The sequence below is a fragment of the Microtus pennsylvanicus genome, chromosome 18, assembly GCF_037038515.1.
Source record: "Microtus pennsylvanicus isolate mMicPen1 chromosome 18, mMicPen1.hap1, whole genome shotgun sequence".
Taxonomy (NCBI): Eukaryota; Metazoa; Chordata; class Mammalia; order Rodentia; family Cricetidae; genus Microtus; species Microtus pennsylvanicus.
In genome coordinates, this window is record NC_134596.1 from 43,122,146 (window position 1) to 43,144,719 (window position 22,574).

General features: G+C 43.7%; 1 protein-coding gene and 1 long non-coding RNA gene across 11 annotated transcripts in view; both read left to right on the forward strand.

The window, feature by feature from the left end:
• The window catches only part of LOC142837328 (HAUS augmin-like complex subunit 8), a 114,470-nt gene extending 105,042 nt beyond the window's left edge, over nucleotides 1-9,428 (forward strand). For all 8 annotated transcript variants that reach the window (XM_075952369.1, XM_075952366.1, XM_075952367.1 and 5 more), the window contains 7 exons: nucleotides 4,180-4,246; nucleotides 5,203-5,261; nucleotides 5,547-5,612; nucleotides 5,696-5,854; nucleotides 6,163-6,304; nucleotides 7,323-7,516; nucleotides 9,136-9,428. In XM_075952369.1, the coding sequence (XP_075808484.1) occupies nucleotides 5,562-5,612; nucleotides 5,696-5,854; nucleotides 6,163-6,304; nucleotides 7,323-7,516; nucleotides 9,136-9,294 (705 nt within the window). In that variant the 5' untranslated portion in view covers nucleotides 4,180-4,246; nucleotides 5,203-5,261; nucleotides 5,547-5,561 and the 3' untranslated portion in view covers nucleotides 9,295-9,428. The remainder of the gene's footprint in view (nucleotides 1-4,179; nucleotides 4,247-5,202; nucleotides 5,262-5,546; nucleotides 5,613-5,695; nucleotides 5,855-6,162; nucleotides 6,305-7,322; nucleotides 7,517-9,135) is intronic.
• A 3,843-nt stretch (nucleotides 9,429-13,271) lies between these two features.
• Nucleotides 13,272-22,574, forward strand: part of LOC142837715 (uncharacterized) — a 43,843-nt gene continuing 34,540 nt past the window's right edge. For all 3 annotated transcript variants that reach the window (XR_012908316.1, XR_012908317.1, XR_012908315.1), the window contains exons 1-2: nucleotides 13,272-13,358; nucleotides 17,139-17,271. This is a non-coding gene — a long non-coding RNA (uncharacterized LOC142837715). The remainder of the gene's footprint in view (nucleotides 13,359-17,138; nucleotides 17,272-22,574) is intronic.

The following is a 22,574-nucleotide window of genomic DNA, read 5'->3' on the forward strand; positions in this document are numbered from 1 at the left end:
ATTTTCCAATTTTGTGGCATACAGGCTTTTGTAGTAAGATCTAATGATTCTCTGAATTTCTTCTGTGTCTGTGGTTATGTCCCCCTTTTCATTTCTGATCTTATTAATTTGCATATTCTCTCTCTGCCGTTTGATTAGTTTGGATAGGGGTTTATCAATCTTGTTGATTTTCTCCAGGAACCAGCTTTTTGTTTCATTGATTCTTTGGATTTTTTCTGTGTTTCTATTTTGTTGATTTCAGCCCTCAGTTTGATTATTTCCAGTCTTCTACTCCTCCTAGGTGAGTCTGCATCTTTTTTTCTAGAGCTTTCAGGTGGGCTGTTAAGTCTCCAATATGTGCTTTCTCTGTTTTCTTTAAGTGGGCACTTAGTGCTATGAACATTCCTCTTAGGACTGCTTTCATCGTGTCCCATAAGTTTGAGTATGTTGTTTGTTTATTTTCATTGAATTCCAGGAAGACTTTAATTTGTTTCTTTATTTCTTCCTTAATCCAGGTATGGCTCAGTAGTTGACTGTTCAGTTTCCATGAGTTTGTAGGCTTTCTGGGGGTAGCATTGTTGTTGAATTCTAACTTTAATCCATGGTGATCTGATAAGACACAGGTGGTTACTAATATTTTTTTGTAACTGTGGAAGTTTGCTTTGTTACCGAGTATGTGGTCAATTTTTGAGAAGGTTCCATGAGCTGCAGAGAAGAGGTTATATTCTTTCCTATTTCGGTGGAATATTCTATAGATGTCTGTTAAGTCCAATTGATTCATTACCTCTATTAATTCTCTAATTTCTCTGTTAGGTTTCTGTCTGATTGACCTGTCCATTGGTGAAAGAGGAGTGTTGAAGTCTCCTACTATTAGTGTGTGTGGTTTGATGGCTGCCTTGAGTTTTAGTAATGTTTCTTTTACGTATGTGGGTGCTTTTATATTAGGGGCATAGATATTCAGGATTGAGACTTCATCCTGATGAATTGTTCCTGTTATGAGTATAAAATGTCCCTCTCCATCTCTTCTGATTGATTTAAGTTTGAAGTCAACTTTGTTAGAAATTAGTATGGCCACACCTGCTTGTTTCTTAGGTCCATTTGCTTGATAAGCCTTTTCCCAACCCTTTACTTGAGTAGATGCCTGTCTTTGTGGTTGAGGTGTGTTTCTTGTAAACAGCAGAATGTTGGATACTGTTTTCTTATCCAATATCTTAGCCTGTGCCTTTTTATAGGTGAGTTGAGCCCTATACATTAAGTGATATTAATGACCAGTGGTTGTTAACTCCGGTCACTTTTTTAGTAGTAGAGTTTGTGTGTTTCCCTTCTTTGAGTTGCGCTGGTGAAGGGTCTCTAGATGTCTGAGTTATTGTGGTCATTGTTGGACTCCTCGGTTAGTGATTTTCCTTCTATTACTTTCTGTAAGGCTGGATTTGTGGCTATGTATTGTTTAAATTTGTTTTTATCCTGGAAAATTTTGTTTTCTCCATTTATAGTGAACGAAAGCTTGGCTGGGTATAGTAGTCTGGGCTTGCATTCATGGTCTCTTAGTTTTTGCAGTACATCTATCCAGGACCTTCTAGCTTTCATGGTTTCCATAGAGAAGTCAGGTGTAAGTCTGATAGGTTTACCTTTATAAGTAACTTGGCCTTTTTCCTTTGCGGCTCTTAATATTCTTTCTTTATTCTGTATGCTTTGTGTTTTGATTATTATATGGTGAGGGGATGTTTTTTTTTTTTTTTGTGATCCAGCCTCTTCGGTGTTCTGTATGCTTCTTGAACCTTCATAGGTACATCTTTCTTTAGGTTGGGAAAGTTTTCTTCTATAATTTTATTAAATATATTTTCTGGACCGTTGAGCTGCACTTCTTCTCCTTCTTCTACTCCAATTATACTTAGGTTTGGTCTTTTTATTGTGTCCCATATTTCCTGAATGTTTTGTGATGAGAGTTTGTTGGACTCGCTGTTTTCTTTGATCAGGGCGTTTATTTTCTCTATGTTATCTTCAGAATCTGAGAGTCTTTCTTCTATCTCTTGTATTCTGCTGGTTATGCTTGTTTCTGTAGTCTCTATTTGTTTACCTAGATTTTCCATGTCCAGCTGGCCCTCTGTTTGTGTTTTCTTCTTTGCCTCCATTTTAGTTTTCAAGTCTTGAACTGTTTCCATTATCTGTTTAATTGTTTTTCCTTGGTTTCCTAGGGTAGCATTCACTGATTTATTCAATTCTTCAAACTTTCTGTTATACTTCTCATCCATTTCTATAAGGGCATTTTTTACATGCTGTTTAAGGGCCTCTATCACTTTCATAAAGTCAGTTTTTTCTACTTCTTCTTGATTAAGGTGTTCATGTCCTCCTGTTGTGAGGTCGCTGGGTTCTGGTGGTTTCATGTTGTTTCAGATTGTTGGGTGAATTCTTGCATTGGTGCCTGCCCATCTCTTCCTCCGAATGCTCCCCTATGGATCTTCTTTTACAGGATCAGGTCTCCTTGCCCACTGATGTACCTTCCCATTGATGTCACTCCCCAGTGATGGCTTTCCTGGTGCCTAGATCAGATCTCTGTGCTGCTTGGATAGCTCGTAAACAAAGGGCCTACCTTGCTTGCTGCAGGCAGGCTATTGAAACAAAGGAACTGCTGCCCTCCTGGTTGCCCTCCCGATTCAGATTCGGTCCCAGCGCCCGAACAGGCTGAGCTGGGAGATGTTATGTGGCCAAAGAGGGGAGGGAGGCAAACAGGGTGGGGAGGGTTCTGGATGCAAGCTGGGTGGGATAGAAAGAGAGAGGAGGTATTGGGCAGTATAGCCCCTGCAGGATGACCAGGAAGTGTAGGAGGGATGAGGAACATCTGAGTTCCCTGTTCCGGGCTGCTGCTGCACTCACTTACCCCAATGATGGCTCTCCTGGAGCCCAGATCAGATCTCTGTGCTGCTTGGGTAGCTCGTAAACCAAGGCTAGTCTGGAATTCTTAGGGGTGTGCTTTTGAAACATTTTAATTGGAATTGAGTGTACAAATAATGAGATTCATGGTGACTTTTTAAAAACTTAACTACATTTTTATTCATTAGAGAAGGGTTCGGGCCAACTGTACATATGGTTATCAGAGGACAACCTGTGGGAATTGATTCTCACCTTCCACCACATGGGTCCTGCGCATCAATTTGGTTTGGCAATCTTGGTGGCAAGCACCTTTACACACTGGCCCAACTGCTGGGAGTTGAATCCAAGTTCTCCTCTTAACCAGCGAGTCAACTCTTCAGCTCCTGGTCACACTCAGTCCAGTTACCTTCACTGTGGGTTCTTCAGTATCTGACCCTAAACCCCACAGCCCTTGGCTGTTGTACCACCCGGGGTAGCCAGGTCTGCGTGAGTGTGTGGTCCCTTATGCAGATTGTTCTGAGGGGAGGGCACTGGCACAAGCAGTTGTAGAGCACGATGACCCCGAGTTCCGGAGCCAAGGCCACAGCAGTTCCTGTGCGATCGTGGCCAGGGTGGTCAAGAGCCCCACTGTCAGGCAGGCGAGAAGCAGAGCTTGCACTTTGTTCTTCACAGCTGATTCTCTTCGTGCCCTTGAGGGCCTGGCTGGCAGCACCTATGCAGGGTGGAGTCTACTGCCTGCTGGCCTGACACCTAGGGCCATTGCAGGTAGTTGCCCAGAGTGACCCTCAGGCTTGGAAAACTTCTTTGCTCTAGTCTGAATAGGCTTGGGTAGTTTTGACAAGGAGTAGGTTTTAGTTTTCCTGTTCCATCCTGCTGCCTCCTTATTTCCTACAGAGGGGTCCCCAGACCCAGTGGTGCATGAGAATGAACCACGACACAACCCCCACTGTGCTCCTTGCCTTTCTTGTACCTGACAGCTGGGCATCCACTGCTGCTGGTGGTGCAGCGCTGTTTGTGAGCTTTGTAGACTGAGGCCAGGGAGAAGTCAGTGTCTCCTGAAGTCCAGAGTAACCTGTGTAGAAGTCAGCGCATCCTGAGAGTGCCATAGGAAGTCGGTCGCCAGCCCCTCCGCAGCACACGCAAACACACACCCATCGAGATGGCAGTCCAGCACGTGTGCCGTTAATTCCCATGTCTGATGAACGTAGCTGTCCACTGTTTGACTCTCCCGTGTTCGCAGTCTCAAAACTCCTGCTTCTCCGTCTGACCTTTAAGCAAATGCATCAAAGGTCAAGTGGCCTGACCTCTGACTGTCTGTTTACATAACAGGCTTCTGTATCTGCTGGAGGGAAGTCACCAGAGGGAAGAAAGCCCAGCACATTGCAGAAGGTCAAAGGTGAGTCCTGGCTAGGGTCGGAGGGGTGGGACTCTGGCAGCAGGGAAGGAGCTGCCAGGCCTCCCTCAGGGCAATCAGGACAACCCATCACAGACTGTCCACAGTCCAGCCTGATCCAAAAGTCCCTCAATTCCCCGGTGATCCTAGATTGTGTCAGGTTGTGAGTGAAAACTTAGCATTAAGGGTCTCTGTCAGAAAGGATGTGGTTCAAGTGTGTGATGGGAGCATAGGCAGAGTGTCTGAGGCCCAACCATATGTCCACGGAACTACTTGCGGATCCAGGAGCTGCTACTTGCTGTCAGTTTAGGATGCTACAGAAATTATAACCAATGGGGTGCCTGACATTTGGACACTTGGGAGGTGGTGGCAAGATCAGAAGTTCAAAGTCATCCTTGGCCACGTGGGCTCCATTGAACCAGGGTGTGCATGAGACCCTATCTCAAAACACAGGAACAAAAATTTCTCTGTTCCCAGGCGGGGATGAGAGCAGCACATGGGCCTGGCTAGGATGTTCTCATGTGCGGCGTGAGCACCTCCTGAAGACGGGCCAGTCAGGAGTCAGGACCTGCCTGGCCTAAACAGGTGCTCACCAAAAGGGACTGACTAGGGTTAGGGTGTATGCAGACATTTTATTTGGATTTTGGCTTCTGATGGATGAACCACAGCTGCCAGTTGGCCCTTGGTGCACAGGATGCCCCTGGCTAGCATCTAGTTGGCCCAGAGGTCTGCAGTACCAAAGCTGAGGAACGTTGTTTGTTGGTTTTTGTTTTTGTCATTTTGTCATCATTGGTTCTTGTTCCTGATGCCTTGGCACATTTGATGTCCGAGGACAACTCTGGAGTTCTCTCCCTCCAGCTTCCTGCGAGTTCAGGGATCGAGCGCGTCATCAGGCTTGCCAGGCAAGGAAGCATCTTTATGGGCTCAGCCAGCCAAACCATACCATTTTTTTGACACAGGGCCTCATGTACCCTTGACTGGCCCAAAAGGAACGACACACCTTCCCCAGAAAAGACAGGTGAGCACTGGGGAGCAGACGGTGGGTAGGTCTGACTCCCGGCAGCCAGTCCTCCAGGATGGAGGCTAGGGCTGTGGTGTCCATGGGTCCTTGCTCAGGTCAGTGTGCCCATATACTGAGTGGGGAGACACCCATACACTTCTGGGCAAGGTGTGACCTGACTCCATCCTCAGCCCCGTGGACACCATTTGAACCTATAAAGTGCACAGAGGTTGGGGTTCTGCCATGCCCGGAAGAGCCAGGTCAACATGGCTTACTGGGAATTGAACAGCCAGACCCTTGCAGGATCTACAGGAGACCATGGACATGATGGAGTCGCAGACACTGCTGCTGACCCTGCTGTCTGTGAAGGTGAGCTTAACTGGGACTCACGAAACAGCGTGTGTCCTCTGTCACCTCCCCCACCCCACCTGAGTTGGTCTTGCGACCCACAGATGGAAAACAACCTGGCTGTGCTGGAGGAGAAGGCTGAGAAGGACTTGGTGGCCTTATGCCATGAGAAGGAGCGTCTACAGCAGCGGGTGCTGGAGCTGCGGCGCCAGCTGCTGTTCCAGCAGAAGCATCAGGAGCTGGCTACCATCCTGGATGCCCAGGTGGGTTTGAGCATGCTCCTGAGGCTAGGGGTGCATGAGGGAGCCAGGATCAGGATGCCACCACTCACATTCTGCCCGCCCTGCTTAGGCTCCTGATACGAGTGTAGTACTGTGTATTGGACACCTGTCTCTGCCACACAGTCTGCAGAATACTTGGCACCTGCCAGCATTGATGTTGTCCCACCGTGGAGCTTAGCATAGCAACAGGGCCCCGTCCAGGGCAGGTCAGAGAGGGTCCTGTTACCTGGAAGCTGGCCCTTCTTGTGCGAGTGAGCGGTGTGTCTTACAGTGTCCCCTTCTGCCTGCAGATGGAGGTGCTGGGCCCTCTTGAGGCTGTAGCAAAGCGCTTCAAGGAGCAATACAAGACACTGGCCACAGCCTTGGACGCCACACGACATGAGCTTCCCGTGCAGGGCATCCACATGCAGGGAAGTGGGCAGGAACTCCTAGGTAAGAACAGCCTTGCTGTGTGGCATTGCCTCAGCAGGAAGGAGCCTCAAGTCTCACATGCACCATATTCTAGGTGCCTCTACCCTGGGGTGGTGTTGGAACCCGTGTGGACCAAGTAGGACACAGGCAGCTGAGTCACGATTCCAACCCCACGCTGGACCTCACAGCTGGAAGACTCTGGGGGCAGGGTGACCTATCTACCGGCCCTGAGTCCTCTGGGGGCAGGGTGACCTATCTACCGGCCCTGAGCCCTGGGCCCTACCAACAGGGTGGGGGTGTTGAGAGGTCATTTGAGGGATTCTCTGGAGCAGACATCCTCCTTAGGACTTTTTAGCTGCACAGGGTTTACTCTGCCTGGGCTACGTACATTTATTGTCTGACTCTTGGGAGACTGTGAGTTCCAGGCCAGCCTGAGCTACAACACAGTGAGACCCTGGCTCCATAAAAGAGCATAGTGTTGGCCTGGAAGCTGTAGCGATCCTCCTAGCAAACTGCCCCTCGCAAGTCTGTACCCAGCAAAACCCCAGCACTGACGGTGAGGTGAGGACACGACACAGCAGGAACAGGTCCTTTAACCCTCATGACCTTGCTGGGTTGTGTGTGGTGCAGGTCTGTGCCTGGGACACACAGCTGCTACAGATACCAGAACCTCAGCTCTTTAGATCCGGAGGCCAGGAAGTGCAGGTCCAAGCCACATCTGGCAGGTGCATCCTGCGTGTCGCTCGTAGTGGAAGGACAGAGGGTGAGAGAACAGAGCAGCCGCTTGCAGCCTGAAGCCCCAGCTCCCCTGGTCCACAGGAGCCTCCTGGGCAGCAGTCACAGAAGCACCTGTGCGCTCCCCACTGGGTTTGTCTTCCCAGCATGCACTTGGTACCCACACTCCAGGGATGAGTGAGATCTCCTAAGATCCCTCCCTTTGGCCCTGTTCCCTGAGTGTGAGAGAAGAGCCAACGCTGCACAGCTCAAACAGCTGCTGCTTTGGGCACCAGAGTTCTGCTAACAGCCTGTATCTCCACAGATGATCTGATGCCGGCCCTAAAGACCACCCTGCAGCTCCTGGGCGAGCTGGGCATCTCCTCCCCGGATGCCAGCGGGCAGGTGCCAGACACCAGCGCGCAGGTGTCACACCTGCTGGAGGAACTCAGGGACTTGATTACCAAGAAGGACCAAGAGCTCTGCTGGAGGTGGAACCCCACCCAGCTGCTATCTCAGGTGAAGACTGTTTGGGCTTTTGAGGACTCAGCTATTGAGTGCCTCACTACTACAGCACTGTTCCACTCCTAGCCCACTTCTGAGTTCTGAGACACTGGGACCTTGGGTGCAGTGAAGCCATCAATTCACACTGTGCCAGAGTCCAGCAGAGTAGGACTGGGGACCGTAGAGACCTGAGGTCACCACGGGCAAGGAAAGCATCCCGCACTCAGTCTCATGCCCTAGATAGGGCAGCTCCAGGTCAGCAGGGGACAGAGAGAGCCTTTTCTGAGCCGGACAGTTGCTCAACACATGTTAAACGTCATTCAGAAGTCAGTCTTAGCAGGATGTTTGGGGGTTTCTTTTTGTATGTTTTGTTTTGTTTCTAGACAGAGTTTCTCACTCTGGAACTCGCTCTGTAGATCAGGCTGGTCTCGAACTCAGAGATTCGCCAGCCTCTGCCTGCCAAGAGCTGGGAGTGAAGCTGCACACCATCACTGCCTAGCCAGTCTCGTGGTTTCTTGAGGGACATTGTTGTTTTGTGTGTTTTCTAAGACAAGGTCTCAATCTGTAACACCGAGTGTGGCTTTGAACGTGCAGAAATCCTCCCACCTCAGCTTGCAGAGTTCTAGAATGGCAGGTGTGAACATCACACGTGTTGGGGTTTTGTTTTTGTTTTTTTACGTATTTTTATGTTTGGGCATGTGCATGCCAAGGCATGAGTGTAAAGGTCAGAGGACGGCTTTGGGGTCTGTTCTCTCTTTCCACTTTGTGGGCCCTAGGGATCAGACTGAGGTCATCAGGCAGGCTTGGCCATTTTGGCCACCTCCAAAAAAATGCATTTAAGGAGATGCCCATAGGAGTTCTCAGGGATTCTGAAGCGCCGTACCCAGCGCTGGCCTACAGAATGGGTCAGCCATCACTCATATGGAGCATAGACTGAGGATGTCTCCCTGTGCTTGTGACCACTGTATGGCCACAAGTTTTCCCAGTCAGTATCTGAGCAGTACCTGGTATTCACTCTTGGACACATGCCCTCCTTCTAGGGGCTCTTAAAGTCTTCAGACACCTGGCCTTTGACCATGTGGTAATGGCTGAATCTCACATCTAGCTTGGCACCAACAAGGTCTCCTCACATCAAATTTGCCCACTGTTGAGGGTGTGGGACACTGAGGTCCCAGGTGAACAGGAGGATGAAGGATGCATTCAAGGCTCACCACACAGCTCTTTCCTGCTAGGCCTGGGGGCACAGATCTGTCAGCTGTCTCAGATGCTTGGGGGCTGAGGCAGGAGGGTCATCAGTTTAGGGTCAGCCTAGGAATCTTAGGTGCTGTCTCCTTCAAAAGAGGGAGAGCTGGGGACGGAGGGAACTCAGTATACACAGGCCCTGCTTCTGTTTGCAGCACCATATGGACACATGCACACTTGCCCCCAAGTTGGCAGCCACCCTTGTTGACTTCCAAAGACACCATTAGGGTCCTGAGATCAGCCAGCAAGGAAAGTCTGGTGTCCTGAGTTCAGTCCCCAGGATCTGTATGGAAGGAGAGAACCTATTTCTCTAACAAGTTTGTTTTTCTAAGATCTCCTTTAGAGTTCTTGGCCAGAGGCGAAGTTGTCCCTTCTCTTTCTTCTGCCCACAGGATCTTCAGTCTGGCCATGGAGCTTTCTTCCCAGGCCAGCAAGGAGGCAGCCTTGATGAACCAGGAAGTCTGGGAAGAGGCCCAGGGCACCCCTTCGTGCAGCCAGTGGTACTTCGGTCCAGAGGCAGGAGACATCACCAATGTCCACACTCCTGGTGATGGGGTGTAGGGATAAGCCCAGCCCATTAGGGGGCGTGTTCGCCTTGGGCTAATGTTTACCTATAAATCTGGCGAGCATGAGCCCCGCAGCTCTTTGTTTGTATTTCCTGCTCATCACTGGATCGCTGGTGTTGTAAGATATCCCTTCATTAAAATTTGCTGTTTCATATTAAGCTAGCCTGGTTATTATGCCGCCTACAGTGGGGGGCAATGAGTGGAGAGGCTAGGCAGATTTGGATGGTCACTGAACACCCTTGGAGTCCCCACACCCAGTAAGGTCCACAAGGAAGTTCTGAAGATACTGCAGGGCCAGCAAGCCTGATCACCAAGTAAAGCTGATTGCTGCCATACCTACCCCAAGTTTCATCCCTGGAACCCACATGCACATGGAAGGAGAGAACTCACCCCTGCAAGTTGTCCTCCGGTCTTCACAATTGGGCTGGCTCACACACCCTGGACACACATTTCCTAAAATACACAGCATCCTAGGCCAGCAATCAATCCCTGGCCTTTAAGGACAGCAGCAAATGCAGGCAAACACTCATACACATAAATATATGAAACGACAAGTATTGATGAGGCTGTAAAGAGACTGAAATCCTCTTCCATTGCTGGTAGAACTATAAGATGATAAACCCACCGTGAACATGTTCAACATCTTTAGCCATCAGGAAAATGAATATCAAAACTACTTTGAGATTTTATCTTATACCTGTTGATTTGTTAAGCTCCATAATACAAGGGACTGTTAATGCTGGTAAGGATATGTGGCAAGGACATGTACAAGTGCAAATTTGTACAGCCAATGTGGAAATCAACATGCAGTCCTCAGGAAGTTGTGTGTAAATTCACCTCAAGACCCAGCTATACCACTCTTGGACATATATCCAAAAGATCCTACCACAAGGACATTTGCTCAACTGTGTTCAGAGTGGCGTGGTTCATAAAAAACACAGACTGCTGTATCTGGGAGAGATTGTGTTGATGATTGACGTGGGAAAGTTCCTCCAATGAGGGTGGCAATATCCCTAAGAAAGTGGGCTTGGGCTACAAAAGGGAGCTATCTTAGCATGAATGAAGGAGTGACTGGGCAAGAGAGAAAGCCAGGAAACAATCTTTGTCCATGGATTTTTGCATTCAACTATTAACATGATTTTCTATCCTAAGCTCTAAAAATGATGAAGTCAAATTACCCCACTCATTGTCTGAGCTGATTTTGGTTAGGGGATTTAATCAGAGCAACATACATGTAAGTTAGGACAAAAAAATGGAAAACCAAAAGTAATATTGTTGCTAGGCAGAACCTGGGAATGATGTCTCTTGAAACAGTGTAGAAGATATCTAGATTTTAGGTGGTGAAAAAAATATAGAAATTAGTATACAGAACTAAATTGGCTGTTCTTATAGGACCAGGAATATGGAAATGTTAAGAAGAATGTCAGAAAGTAGAGATTGAGATCATAGCATTTCAGTTGGAAATGATACACTCCATAACAGATTAAGTTAGAGGTCATTTGTGTGATATTTTGGCTCCAAAATCTTCCTTTTATTTTCTTTTTGAGTGTGGTTGAAAATGTACTTACAAGGGTTTTGATTCTGTGGTTGTTTGAATCAAAATGGCCCCGAAAGTCTCATGGAGAGTGGCACTATTAGGAGGTGTGGCCTTGTTGAAGTATTTCATAGTCACTTTCTGCTGCCTGCTGATCTGGATGGAGATCTCTCAGCTCTTTCTCCAGCACCATTTCTGCTTGCATCCACCATGCTTTCTGCCATGTTGATAATGGACTAAATCCTCTGAAACTGTAAGCTTGCCTAAATCAAATGTTTTCCTTTATAAGTGTTGCTGTGGTCATGGTGTCTCTTCACAGCAATAGAAGCTTTAACTAAGATACCCAAAAGGCAGCCAAACAGACACGTCTCCATCTAGTATGTACAATGGCTCTCCCATAGCTGCATATGTGGAGCTTACCTTCTCTCTACTCTTCCACCGCACATATGCTTTCCATTACAATACATTTCTCAGTGAACGTAGAAAGTAAGCCCGATAGCACTCAAGGTAAATCCCCACTTTTAAAAATGGCTTTCTCATAGGTGCATACAAAGAATGTACATCCTCCCAAGTCTTTTCCAGGCTGTGTACTCTAGTTCATCTCTGAAACCAGAAGGTCACATGTCATTAGGCATGATTTGCATATAGGTGACTGGAAAAGAGGCTGTGTACTCAGATGGAGGGGATACTTTCTTTCATGATGGAATATTAACAGTCAGCAAACCCGGTGGTGGTCATCCTTGGTAAGCAGTCACAAGTGATCACAGGAAGGTACCAATTGTTTGTCTTTAGATAGTGCTGAGTAACAACAAAAGAAATCTGAATAGAAACTGTATATGATAATGTAATAAATTAGTATTTCCTAGGTATAAACTGTTCAACTAAACCTTAGATAAAACACAATACATTATTCATATGATACTTGGCATTACTACTGAAAGACCCCCAGTTCTTGGGAGACTCTCACTCAAGTCTTGGGATAACACGACACCCCCCATAGTAACTCACAAAGGACCATCTTTGCTGCAATCACAGGAGGCTTTAATCAATGAGATGGGAACCAGTACACTGGGGCCAAGACTCATAACCCATGCAGGGGAAGAGTTTGACCCTGAGTGACTGGGAGAAGGAGTTTTTAAGGGAAGAAACCATAGCCCAGTAATCCAAAAGTGTCATAGAAAATTTCAAAAATCCAGTGTTGGTCACAAGGGGGAAACTCCCTGCCTCTCAAGATCACTTCCAAGATTACAATCTAACTTTATCTTCAGCTAGTTCTTGAAACACAGTCACTGAACTGGCTAATCCTAGATTCTTGATTCTTCTTTTCTTGCTTAGATTTTTGGCTATTTTCTTCCTGCTGGGAGGGTCTGGATTTAACCAGGTATTTCACCACTATAACCATGCTTTTGGGTTTTAATGTATGTAGTTGATACCAAGAAACAGCAAACACATAACAAAATATCATGGAATTGTGTTGGACTCAACACAACTAAGAAATCCCTCTTAAAACTGTGATGCTCCAGCTTACTCTAGAGAGTTACACAGGCAGACTCTATCCTTTCTATGGGTGAGTATCTCATTTGCTTTTTTCACTACAGACATGTATACAAAAAAGTTAAATAAACATTTACATCTTTGCATCCAAATCTCTAATAGTTCTGATTAACATACTACTTGTCTTTGGGTGTATTTCAAAGGCAGCCCTCCCTCAGCTAAATTCTATATTGTGTGGCTTACTCTCTAAGCATTGGTCAATCCTTTATATCACCAATTCTACATTGCGACTGAGTAGTAGAGTACTACACAGTACATGAGACCCCATTTACAACGTCCACAAATTAACTCCAAATGGACCTTACACCTAAATGTCAAGTGCTAAGTGCAGAACTTCTAGAAAATACTTGAAACTAGGCCTCTCTGACTTTGGCAACCCGCCTAGGCTTTGGGAGGTTTCCTTAAGGCAATGATGTATAGAGCAACAACAGAGCTCTGTCTCTAATCTCAGGAATACGCTTGGGAGAGCTGGCAAAGATGTGGGGACAGGGCTCAGAACCCAAACCTTTACACAGAAGGGTGAAAGCTGTGGTTATCAGTTCCAACACCACTGTGGACTTTGTTTATAATGTTCTTGGTTTACCCAATGTTCTACTCGTGCAACTTTTTCTGATTAGCCTCTTTCTGAATTTGTATACTTCCTTTTAAAACCAAACCCATTGATTTACATTAGCAAAAGACTTGCTGTTGAACTTGACTTAGATCTCCAACGAATCTGGGATTTGTTTCTGTAGATTAGCTGTCAGTGCTGGGAATGCTGTGCTGTGTCCCTTCTGCTTACCTGGTTCTGTCACTCAGACCTTACTAGCCAATGAGAGCCTCCACCAGTCAAATGGGAGGGTTCTTCCGGGAGCCAGACTTCCGGTTTAGCACTTCCTGAAGAAATCACAGTCTCTCTCATGCACTGCGCCTTGTGATCCCTTGTGGGGTTAAAGTTTGTCAGCGAGGCAGCTGCACCATGGTGAGTGAATGGTTGCTCTCCCGAATGGGAGGAGAGGCAAGCCAAGGAGAGCAAGGGGCCAATGTCCCCAGGTGGGGAGGAGTTGCTGGCCTTGGTGCACGTAGTTGCTCCTCCCACGTGTGGAGGAGTGGCTGGGCTTGGTGGGTTTGGGGCTGCTGTCCCCAAACTAGGTGGAGCGGACTGCTGAGGCTCGTGGCTGATGTGATGCATCTTCGTCTGGCTGGGCGGGAGCCAGTGGACAAACACAGAGTTTAGTGTGTTCCTGCCTCATCCTAAGTAGCCCTAAGTGATCCTTGCAACTCCTGTGGCAGACTCTGAATAACTTCACTGCCTGGGTGGGCTGTGTCTGCACAGAGCAGAGCTTTGGGAGCTGCAAATGGTGGTGCCTGTAGTGCTTATGTTGTCGCATGTGGAGAGATATCACCAAATTTTCCAAACTCGGAGCCTACTGATCTCTCCAGTATCCACAGAAGTTCTGCACTTTTAACATTTATGTTTAGGATCCATCTGTAGTTAATTTTGTGGAGCTCATAAATGGTTTCTCCTGTGTAGAGGCACTCCGCTGCTAAACTGTGAAGTAGGAGAGCATAATTGAGTATAGACATTAAGTCACACAAAGTAGAATTTAAGTGAGGGAGTACTGCATCCCAAATTCCCCAAAGATAAGTAGTATGCTGGCCATGCCTGTTAGAGATTAGTATCATGAGATGCAAATGTTTGTTCACCAGGATTAATAAGCGAGTAAGGTACATTTCTATAATAAATGAGACAACCATGATTTACAACCAGCCAAAAGACCCACTTCCCCATCAAAGACCTCTAACATGCTGCCCAAGGGGCCATTACAGGGTCACAACCTGTGTGCCATGAAAGTATAATAATTCTAGGACAGCTGCATTTTTCAGTTTTTAAAAAAGCAGTTTATAGTCAATGTCCCCTATACTGTTTGAGGTGGACTTGAATCCTGTCTGTAGCCCCACAGAGCACTATCCTTGCTATCCTCTTGGTTAACCGCCATAAATTTTTGGATTAAAAGTATGCTGCACCACAGAGTTCTAAAATTACCACTTTGAGTCTTATCGTGGTGGTGTCCATTGCAATAACAATAAAAGGATTTGTGTGTGGAGCATGGCTTCTCCCTTCAGACCCGAAGTGTAGGAACAGTATACTGTGTACACTGGAAGGGGGAAAATAACTAGATCACAGAATGAAGTTTAAGGGAGTGAGCTTCAGGGGTATCCATTACAAAGAAGGACCTGATTGACACAGTGTGTGACTTTTGATGTGATTTCCCATCATACATTAATTTCTTGCATGTGAATGAAGACAGACACCAGTGGGTGTGCAGTTTAAGGAGGATAGCTTGAACAACTACATATTTAGTTTCCAATTAGTGAACTCTCCCATGCAGGTATATTTAATCCTGGTTGACACAGTGAATTCAGCTCAGATGTTTGAGACACAGGCCATTGGCTGTAACTCCATGTGTCAGCTTACAGCACTCAGAAGCTAACATTTTACATGGGACAAAGTCATGCTTTCTCTTACTAATGGCATTCTCCCTACCAGGGAAGTGCCTACTCTGTTTCAAAGTCATTATAACTTATCGAAAATCCAAAAAACAAAAAAAGAAAAGGAAAACAAAGTCAGTATAACTAAGTGTTCAATTATTTTTTATTATTTTAAGAAATCAATTAATGGTTGTCATATTTTAGATTTCATTTTCTTCAAAGGCATAACTGCTATAATCTTGTATTTTCTAATGTTTCCCAGGTTTTGAATTTAATTTTAAGAGCTGTTTATTTATTCATCTTTTTATTTATTTCAGATTAGAGCAGTGATTCTCAACCTGGTGGGTTATGACTCATTTTGGTGGATCAAATGAACCTATCACAGGACAGGCCTAAGACCATCAAAAAGTACAGATATTTATATTATGATTCATAATAGCAAAAATATAGTTATGAAGTAGTAGTGAAAATTGTTTTATAGGTGGGGAGAATACTACATCATGAGTAACTGTATTAAAGAGTCATAGCACTAGGAAGATTGCGAAAAACTGGTTTAGATCAGTGTCTCCTGTAGCTCGGGCTTGCATCATACTATGTAACTGAGAATTGCTATGAACTCCTAATCCTGCCTCTGCTACCTAGTGCTGCAAAAACAGTCCAGCAACTCCTACCATGCTGGACATTGACTGGTCTGTGTGAAGGAGAAATAGATCAGTGAATGAGTATACTCCAACTTCTTTAGATTTTATTGTGAATTTACAAGTGAAGTAGGACCTGTGTAATAACTGAGTTCACGGACCAATTCTAAAGCCAGTATGGTCACATCAGAAAAAGGGATGGGAAAGAAGGAAGGTAAAAGCTTTCCTACTGTGACAATAGTTGACATTAGCAGTGAGTAGTGAGGTAATCAATTTTAAATGTTCCATAAATGTGCTGACTGGCCATTTCATGGGTCCACAGACCATGCATACAAGAATCTATATAAAGAAATTAACTTATCATTAAACCAAATTACTGTAGTTACAGCAGTTCAAGTAAAATAGAAGAGCTGGATAAAATGGTGTGGCCCTGCCTACCATGATTTATTTTCTAGGTTTAAGATGTATACTGTGAGAGAAATGATGTGAGTAGCACTTCGTGTGCTCTGATACAAATCCCTGGTCTCTGGGGCACATGACCATAAAATCTGTTTCAACTTTTTAACAGAATTTTTCAGGATTATAAATACATTATTTCCACTATCTCTTTCCTGCCTCTAAGCCCTCCCATAGACCCTTTGTTGTGTTCTAATTCTCATGGCTTCTTTTTGTTTAATAACAATTACTGTTTGTGACCTGTGTTTGTTTGCAAGACCTCCCAGCTATGAAGTAAGGGGTTGGCTACTCTGGACCTTGAGTGTGTAATGGAAAGTGTACATATAGGACCATGTGCCTTGGAGGAGGAACAGGAAGTGCTCTGGGAAAATGGAAGATTTTACTAAACTACAAAATTTCCAGATTAGTATCTTGTCTGACCATAGTGTGGAAGGACAAACCTGGAGGATTTTTGCTTTCTAAGACATTTGATTTCTGCTCTCCCAGTAGGGTAACTGCCAATGTCTGGAAGCCCAGCTGGGTGGTCCTAGCTAATGAGGGACTCTGGTTGGCAATTAGGAGCACCAGCAGGAGATAGTTTACAGGTTCTTTCCAGTATTGTATCCACATTCTCTTGCCTGTTACCAAGACTTACCACAATCCCTCAGTGTCTTCTAATTCATGGCCCACTTGTCTTTAATAGCAGTTGTAAATGTGACCTGTGTTTGGCTGCAAGATTTCCCAGGTATGAGGCAATGGGTTGGCTGCAGTGCACATTGAGTGTGTAATAGGATGTGCACACAAAAGACCCTGTGCTTTGGATGAGGAACAGGATATGCTCTTTGAAAGTGGAGGATTATCTACTAAATTACTAACTTTCTATCTAGGGCCCTGACCACTGGGCTGGAAGGACAGAACAGGAAGTACTGTGCTATCTGAGTCATTTGATCTTTGATCACCCAGTAGGGGAGCTGACAATATTCTGAGGCCAAGATGAATGGCCCTAGCCAAGGAGAGATTCTTGAAAGTCTTAGCAATCAGGTGTAATAGTGGCAGGTTTCTTGCAGGTTATTTTCAGGATTCTTTTCTACTTTTATTGAAGTGAGTTTTTTTAACTATACTATTTTGTTTTTTAAAGATTTATTTATTTTTATTTTGCATACAAAAATCTGCCTCCATGTATGCCCACATGTCAGAAGAGGGCACCAGATCTCATTACAACACCATGTGGTTGCTGGGAATTGAACTCAGGACCTCTGGAAAAGCAGTCAGTGCTCTTAACCACTGAGCCATCTCTCCAGCCCTAGGAATACCACAAGCTATGCCATGGTGAGTATAGGGTGTTCAGAGAAGGTCTGTTGAACTGTCATTTCTGCTGGGATTTGGATGGACCATGAGCCAGGCTGTGGTTCTGTTGCCCTATGTAATGACCTGGGCAGTGGTCGTTGTCCTCTGTGCCTCCCTGTATATGGATTTCCTGGGAAGAGAGACACTCTGCAGCCCCGGCAAGGTAGAATATTATACTTGTAATATCACTGTCCAGTGTACACACAGAGTCATGCTTTTGGTGTGCAGTGGGAAGACAGATTTGAAAACTTATAGTTTTATTTCTAGAAGTTCTGAATATTACATTCTACTTTCAAGTTTGTCTTATAAATGTTTCAAATAATTTAAAAGCTGGTAGAACTATGGTGATGTTGACTGTCTTTTAGCAATACATGATTAAAATGCTTCTAATTTGTCTGATACTACTAGCCACAATGATGTCATTCAGTGATATTTAGTTCCAGGTGACAAAAAGAGTTTCTGAGCTGCAGAGGTTTCTTAGGTGTGTATGGTGTTGGGCAGGTAGATAGGGCAGAATCTATATCTTGTGCCATAATCCATGTGACAGGAAGCAGAAATTATACTATATTGCTTTGGTATTGGGCATCAGTGAGACTGGGTTTACCTGAAAACATAACAAGACCGAAGGAGAGGTCTCTAGAGCATGGGGCCTTGCTGTTTGGAACAAATACCAGTAGCTGTAGGGTCAGAAAGAAGAGTTTATGGGTCATTTTGAGGTAGTTTTGTGAAAATTGTGAAGTCTTTATTTATTTATTTAATTTCTCTACATATAGAATCATAGGTAGGTGAGTAACATTTTTTAAGATCACATGTCTTCTAAGTTTTCTTTGGTCTTTTTATTAATAGTTAATGATATTTTTCTGCCTATTCTCTCTTCTTTTTCTCTCCATCTCCTTTATTCTTTCTCAAATATTGTACACATTCTTGATTGTTGTTGCTTTTCCCCCCCAAGACAGGGTTTCTCTGTAGCTTTGGAGCCTGTCCTGGAACTTGCTCTGTAGACCATCTGACTTTGAACTCACAAAGATCCACGTGTCTCTGCCTCCCGTGTGCTGAGATTAAAGTGTGCATCACCACAACCCAGCAAGAATTCATATTATGTCAATTTGTGTACTATTTTTTCATAATCCCACTGATTACTCTGGGTGTTTCCACTATGAATATAACTTTGTAATCAGTTTTCCTGTTATAAATTGTTTTGCATTGTCATTTTAATGTATTTATCATGCAAATTTACCACACACATCATCTTAATTTTGATGCATCATGTTTCCAAGGGTCATTTATTTACTTCTTTATTTATTTTGGTTTTGTTGCTATTATTGTTAATCTGAGAGACTTTTGGTTTATTTGATAAAAGCCATTATGGATGTTGGCAGATGGCTCATCACATACTCATTTTGGAGATGACCTATGTTCAGATACCTAACTCAAGTTGTTAGGCTCATAACTCTTCCATTTCAGATCCAAAGCATCTGAACCCTTCTTTTTTGTATGTCACCTGCATACATATGGAAGATATTCTAACTCATGTAAAATATATGCAAAAAATAACAATAAACTTGTTTTCAAAAGTACTTTTGACTTATAAAGCAATTAAAGTAAAACAAGTTGCTTTAGGTGTACACTGATTCTTTAAAAAATCTGTTATCTTGCATTTTGTTTAAAAATGTTTTCATTTCCTCACTCTGATTGCAGACTTACAGGCAATTATCAATCATGGGATACAAATGGTGTCTAAGTGACCCTAGGAGACATCCTATTCCTTACTATAAGATAATGAGATCCTTTTAGTAGTCAAAACTATTTTCTACGAAGTTAAGACATGAGAAGGTTTCAAGGGAATCTCTCCAATTTTGGTGGAACATCCCTCCTCACCCAAGCCATTTTTTGTTATTGTTAAAGGAGAGAGAACTGAAGTCTATAGGATGAGTGCTGGTCAGTGATTTCTTAGAGTTTGATTTTGGTTAAAATCTTGTAGTTTTTATTTAAAGGAGCACAATATGTCTTTGTGTCTTTGTCATCTATGTTATTGATTTTATTAATTGTTATTTAAGAATATTCTTCATTTCTGGAAAATAATGGTCTCACTAACTTTGTATTCAAAAAATTTCTCATGTTATTAGTTCCTTGAGTTTTTATTGGTTTGGGAAGTTTCTGTGGAGAGACAGTACTAGTTTTTTCTTCTTTATCTTATATGTTTGCCATTTTCCATTTTCTGGCATATCTATCTTCATGTTTGTGTTTTTGCTGGTCAAGTGACTGATGCTATTAGTACATTGCCTTTAGATCTTTAAAATATTTTTGTATAATATTGTCTTTTTCTCTTAATTAGCCTCAGCTATCAGCATGACATAGCTTAGAGTGATCTGAGAAAACACCAATTAGGGTATTCCTAGATCAGAATGTCTGATTAAATTGTCTGAGAGAGATTGTGTTGGTTTTGATTGATATGGGAAGGTTTTTCCACTGTGTTGGCAATATCCCTGAGCAAGCAGCTCTGGGATAGATAGAAGAGCTAGCTAAGCACAAGACACTGACAAAACAAGAGAGAAAGCCAGAAAATAATGGTTCCACATGTTTTGCCTTTAGCTATTATTTTTAGCTTGAGTATCCGCTTTAAGCTCCCATAATTAAGAATTGTGAAATAGGGTTAACAACCAAATAAACTTACTCATTACCTGAGTTGCTTTTGATTAGATAATGTAATAGCAGCAACAGAGAAGAAAGTTGGAACAAAAATGGGACTCAAGTGCTGCAAAAGACTTTGGAATGTTGACTGTTATAAGAATGCTACAGATATCATAAAACTGAACAAAAAGCCTAATCAGCTGTTCTTTTGGGACCTAGAAGATGGAAATGTTGAGAGTAATGGCAGAGAGTGGAGGTCAAAGTCATAAAATTTTTGTGGGTTGTAAGCTCTGCAGGGAACCATGGAGTTGGCCTGACCTAACTTCCTTGAGAGACCTGTGTCATAGGTTTTTCAGGTTAAAGTAAGCCCATGGTTCCTGGGTCACAATATACCTCCCAGTTCCAGTTGAATTCCTTCAGATAGTGAAACGTTCAGGCTGATTTGTGTTTCTTTGTATGATCCCTTAGTAGTCAAGGAATCATGAAAGTTTAACATGACAATTCAATTTAAACATTAATCTTGTGTACACTGTATAGCTTGCAAATTTTATTATATCCTGGTGTATACAGATGCCTAGGCTTGCAATAATTATAAAAATTATTTTAATTACAAGACTGCTTAGCCAATAGCTTAGGCTTTTTATTAAGTAACTCTTACATCTAAAATTAACCTATTTCTATTAATCTTTGTGTCATCACATGACTGTGGCCTACCAGTAAGGTTCCATCCAGCATCTTTCTCCTTCGGCAGCTACATGGCATCTCCCTGACTCTGTCTTCTTTTCTCCTTTATCTCTGCTTGGAATTTCCACTTGTTCTATTCTGTGAAGCCATAAGCCCAAAGTAGCTTCTTTATTAACCAATGGTAATAAAACATCTTCATAGCATACAGGAGGAATCGCACATCACCTCCTATTTTCTGTCTAAATAAAAAGGAAGGTTTCGATTTTGACATAGCAAGATTACATATAATGAAACCATTATCCAGCAAGAATTAGAGTTACAATATTTAGTCCCTTTACACTTGGCAAGTTAAGAAAAATACTATATCATCTATTCCATCTTTTTGAGTCTAAGGTTTTATGTCTAATCTATTTTTTTATAATTATAAAACTGTCTCTTTCTTCAACTCCATCAAAGAATCCAGAAGGATATACTACTACCTAAGTAAACAGGAAGTACGTTGTAAGCAACTTCTAAAACTCTAGAATTGACAAAGACATCTTGCTGCCTGGACAGTCACCCAAAGTTCTTCTGTAACAGTGGGACATCCATCTCCAGCCTATAGGCCCATAGTGTCTGGCAGACTTTTCCATGAAGCAGGAAATTTCAAAGACAGTTCTGCCTATATTGGCAGTTTGTTAGTCACCTTTTTTTTGTGGATCCTGCAGAATGTCTGGCAGACTCTTGCATGGAGCAGAAACTTTGAATGACTTTCTCACCTTCTTTAGGCAACTTTAGCAGTCATTTTTCTGTGGGTCCTGAGTGTCCAGTTTATAAAACATACCATGAAGCAATTCCAGCAGAAGTTTCTTGCCCAAATGGCTAGTCACATTGAAGGCAAATTCCATAATGAGATTCTTTAATGCCCATCAACCTCTCTGAAATAATATGTGCTGCCAGAGGCAGATGTGGCTCACTGTCATGAAAAGTCCTAAGTTTTTAAAACATTTTAAATGCCATATTATGTATGTCTCCATATTATATTATATTATATATAATATATTATATATATTATGTAAGTCTCCAATGTTTGCTTTCTCCATTTTCTTTAAGTGGGTATTTAGTGCTATGAACTTTCCTCTTAGCATTGCTTTCATAGTGTCCCATAGGTTTGAGTATGTTGAAAGCCTCTAGAAGACACATTTATTAAAACACTATGCTTGCCTGGCCTCCCTTGCCTACTCAGGCATCATCTGGCCTTTCTGTTGTGTGTATGCATCACTGCCTGTGGGCTGTATAGGTAGAGGCAGGTTTGGGGTTTCCTGGAATAAGCCTTAAATCAGTAGAGGCTTAGACTGATCATCTTCTCTAAGTCCATGATGAGGAAAGGGCTTCTCAGAGTGTTGCCACCTCACCTCCTGTTCCCCAGCAGCTGCCACCGGAGCCTGAACCCCTCCCTCCTCTTCATCCCCTTATGATGGCAGTGCTTTCTCTAAGCTTTCCAAGCTGTGACTGTCCAACTGGAACATGAGTAATAAAATCTTGGAGAAATTGGGGATATTATATTATATTATATTCCTTTCTAGGACTGGTTTCTATAGCAGCTAGTATGGCTACTGGGATTAAAGGTGTGTGTTACCACTGCCTGGTCAGTAAGACTGACCAGTGGGGCTGTTTTACTCTTTGAACTTCAGGCAAGCTTTATATATTACAACATAAATGAAATGCCACTACATCCAATACAGGATGAGCCTGTCTTCCCAAAACTACTTCAACTGCCTGCAGCTGTTCCTGGGGTAGGCTTTTATGTCAATGAGCTGTGTGTCTGGGAAGAACTTTTGTCACAGGAACATAGTCTAGGCTTGTATCCATGGTCTCTTAGTGTCTGCAGTACACCTATCTAGGACCTTCTGACTTTCATGGTTTCCATAGAGAAGTCAGGTGTAAGTCAAATAGGTTTACCTTTATAAGTAACTTGACCTTTTTCCTTT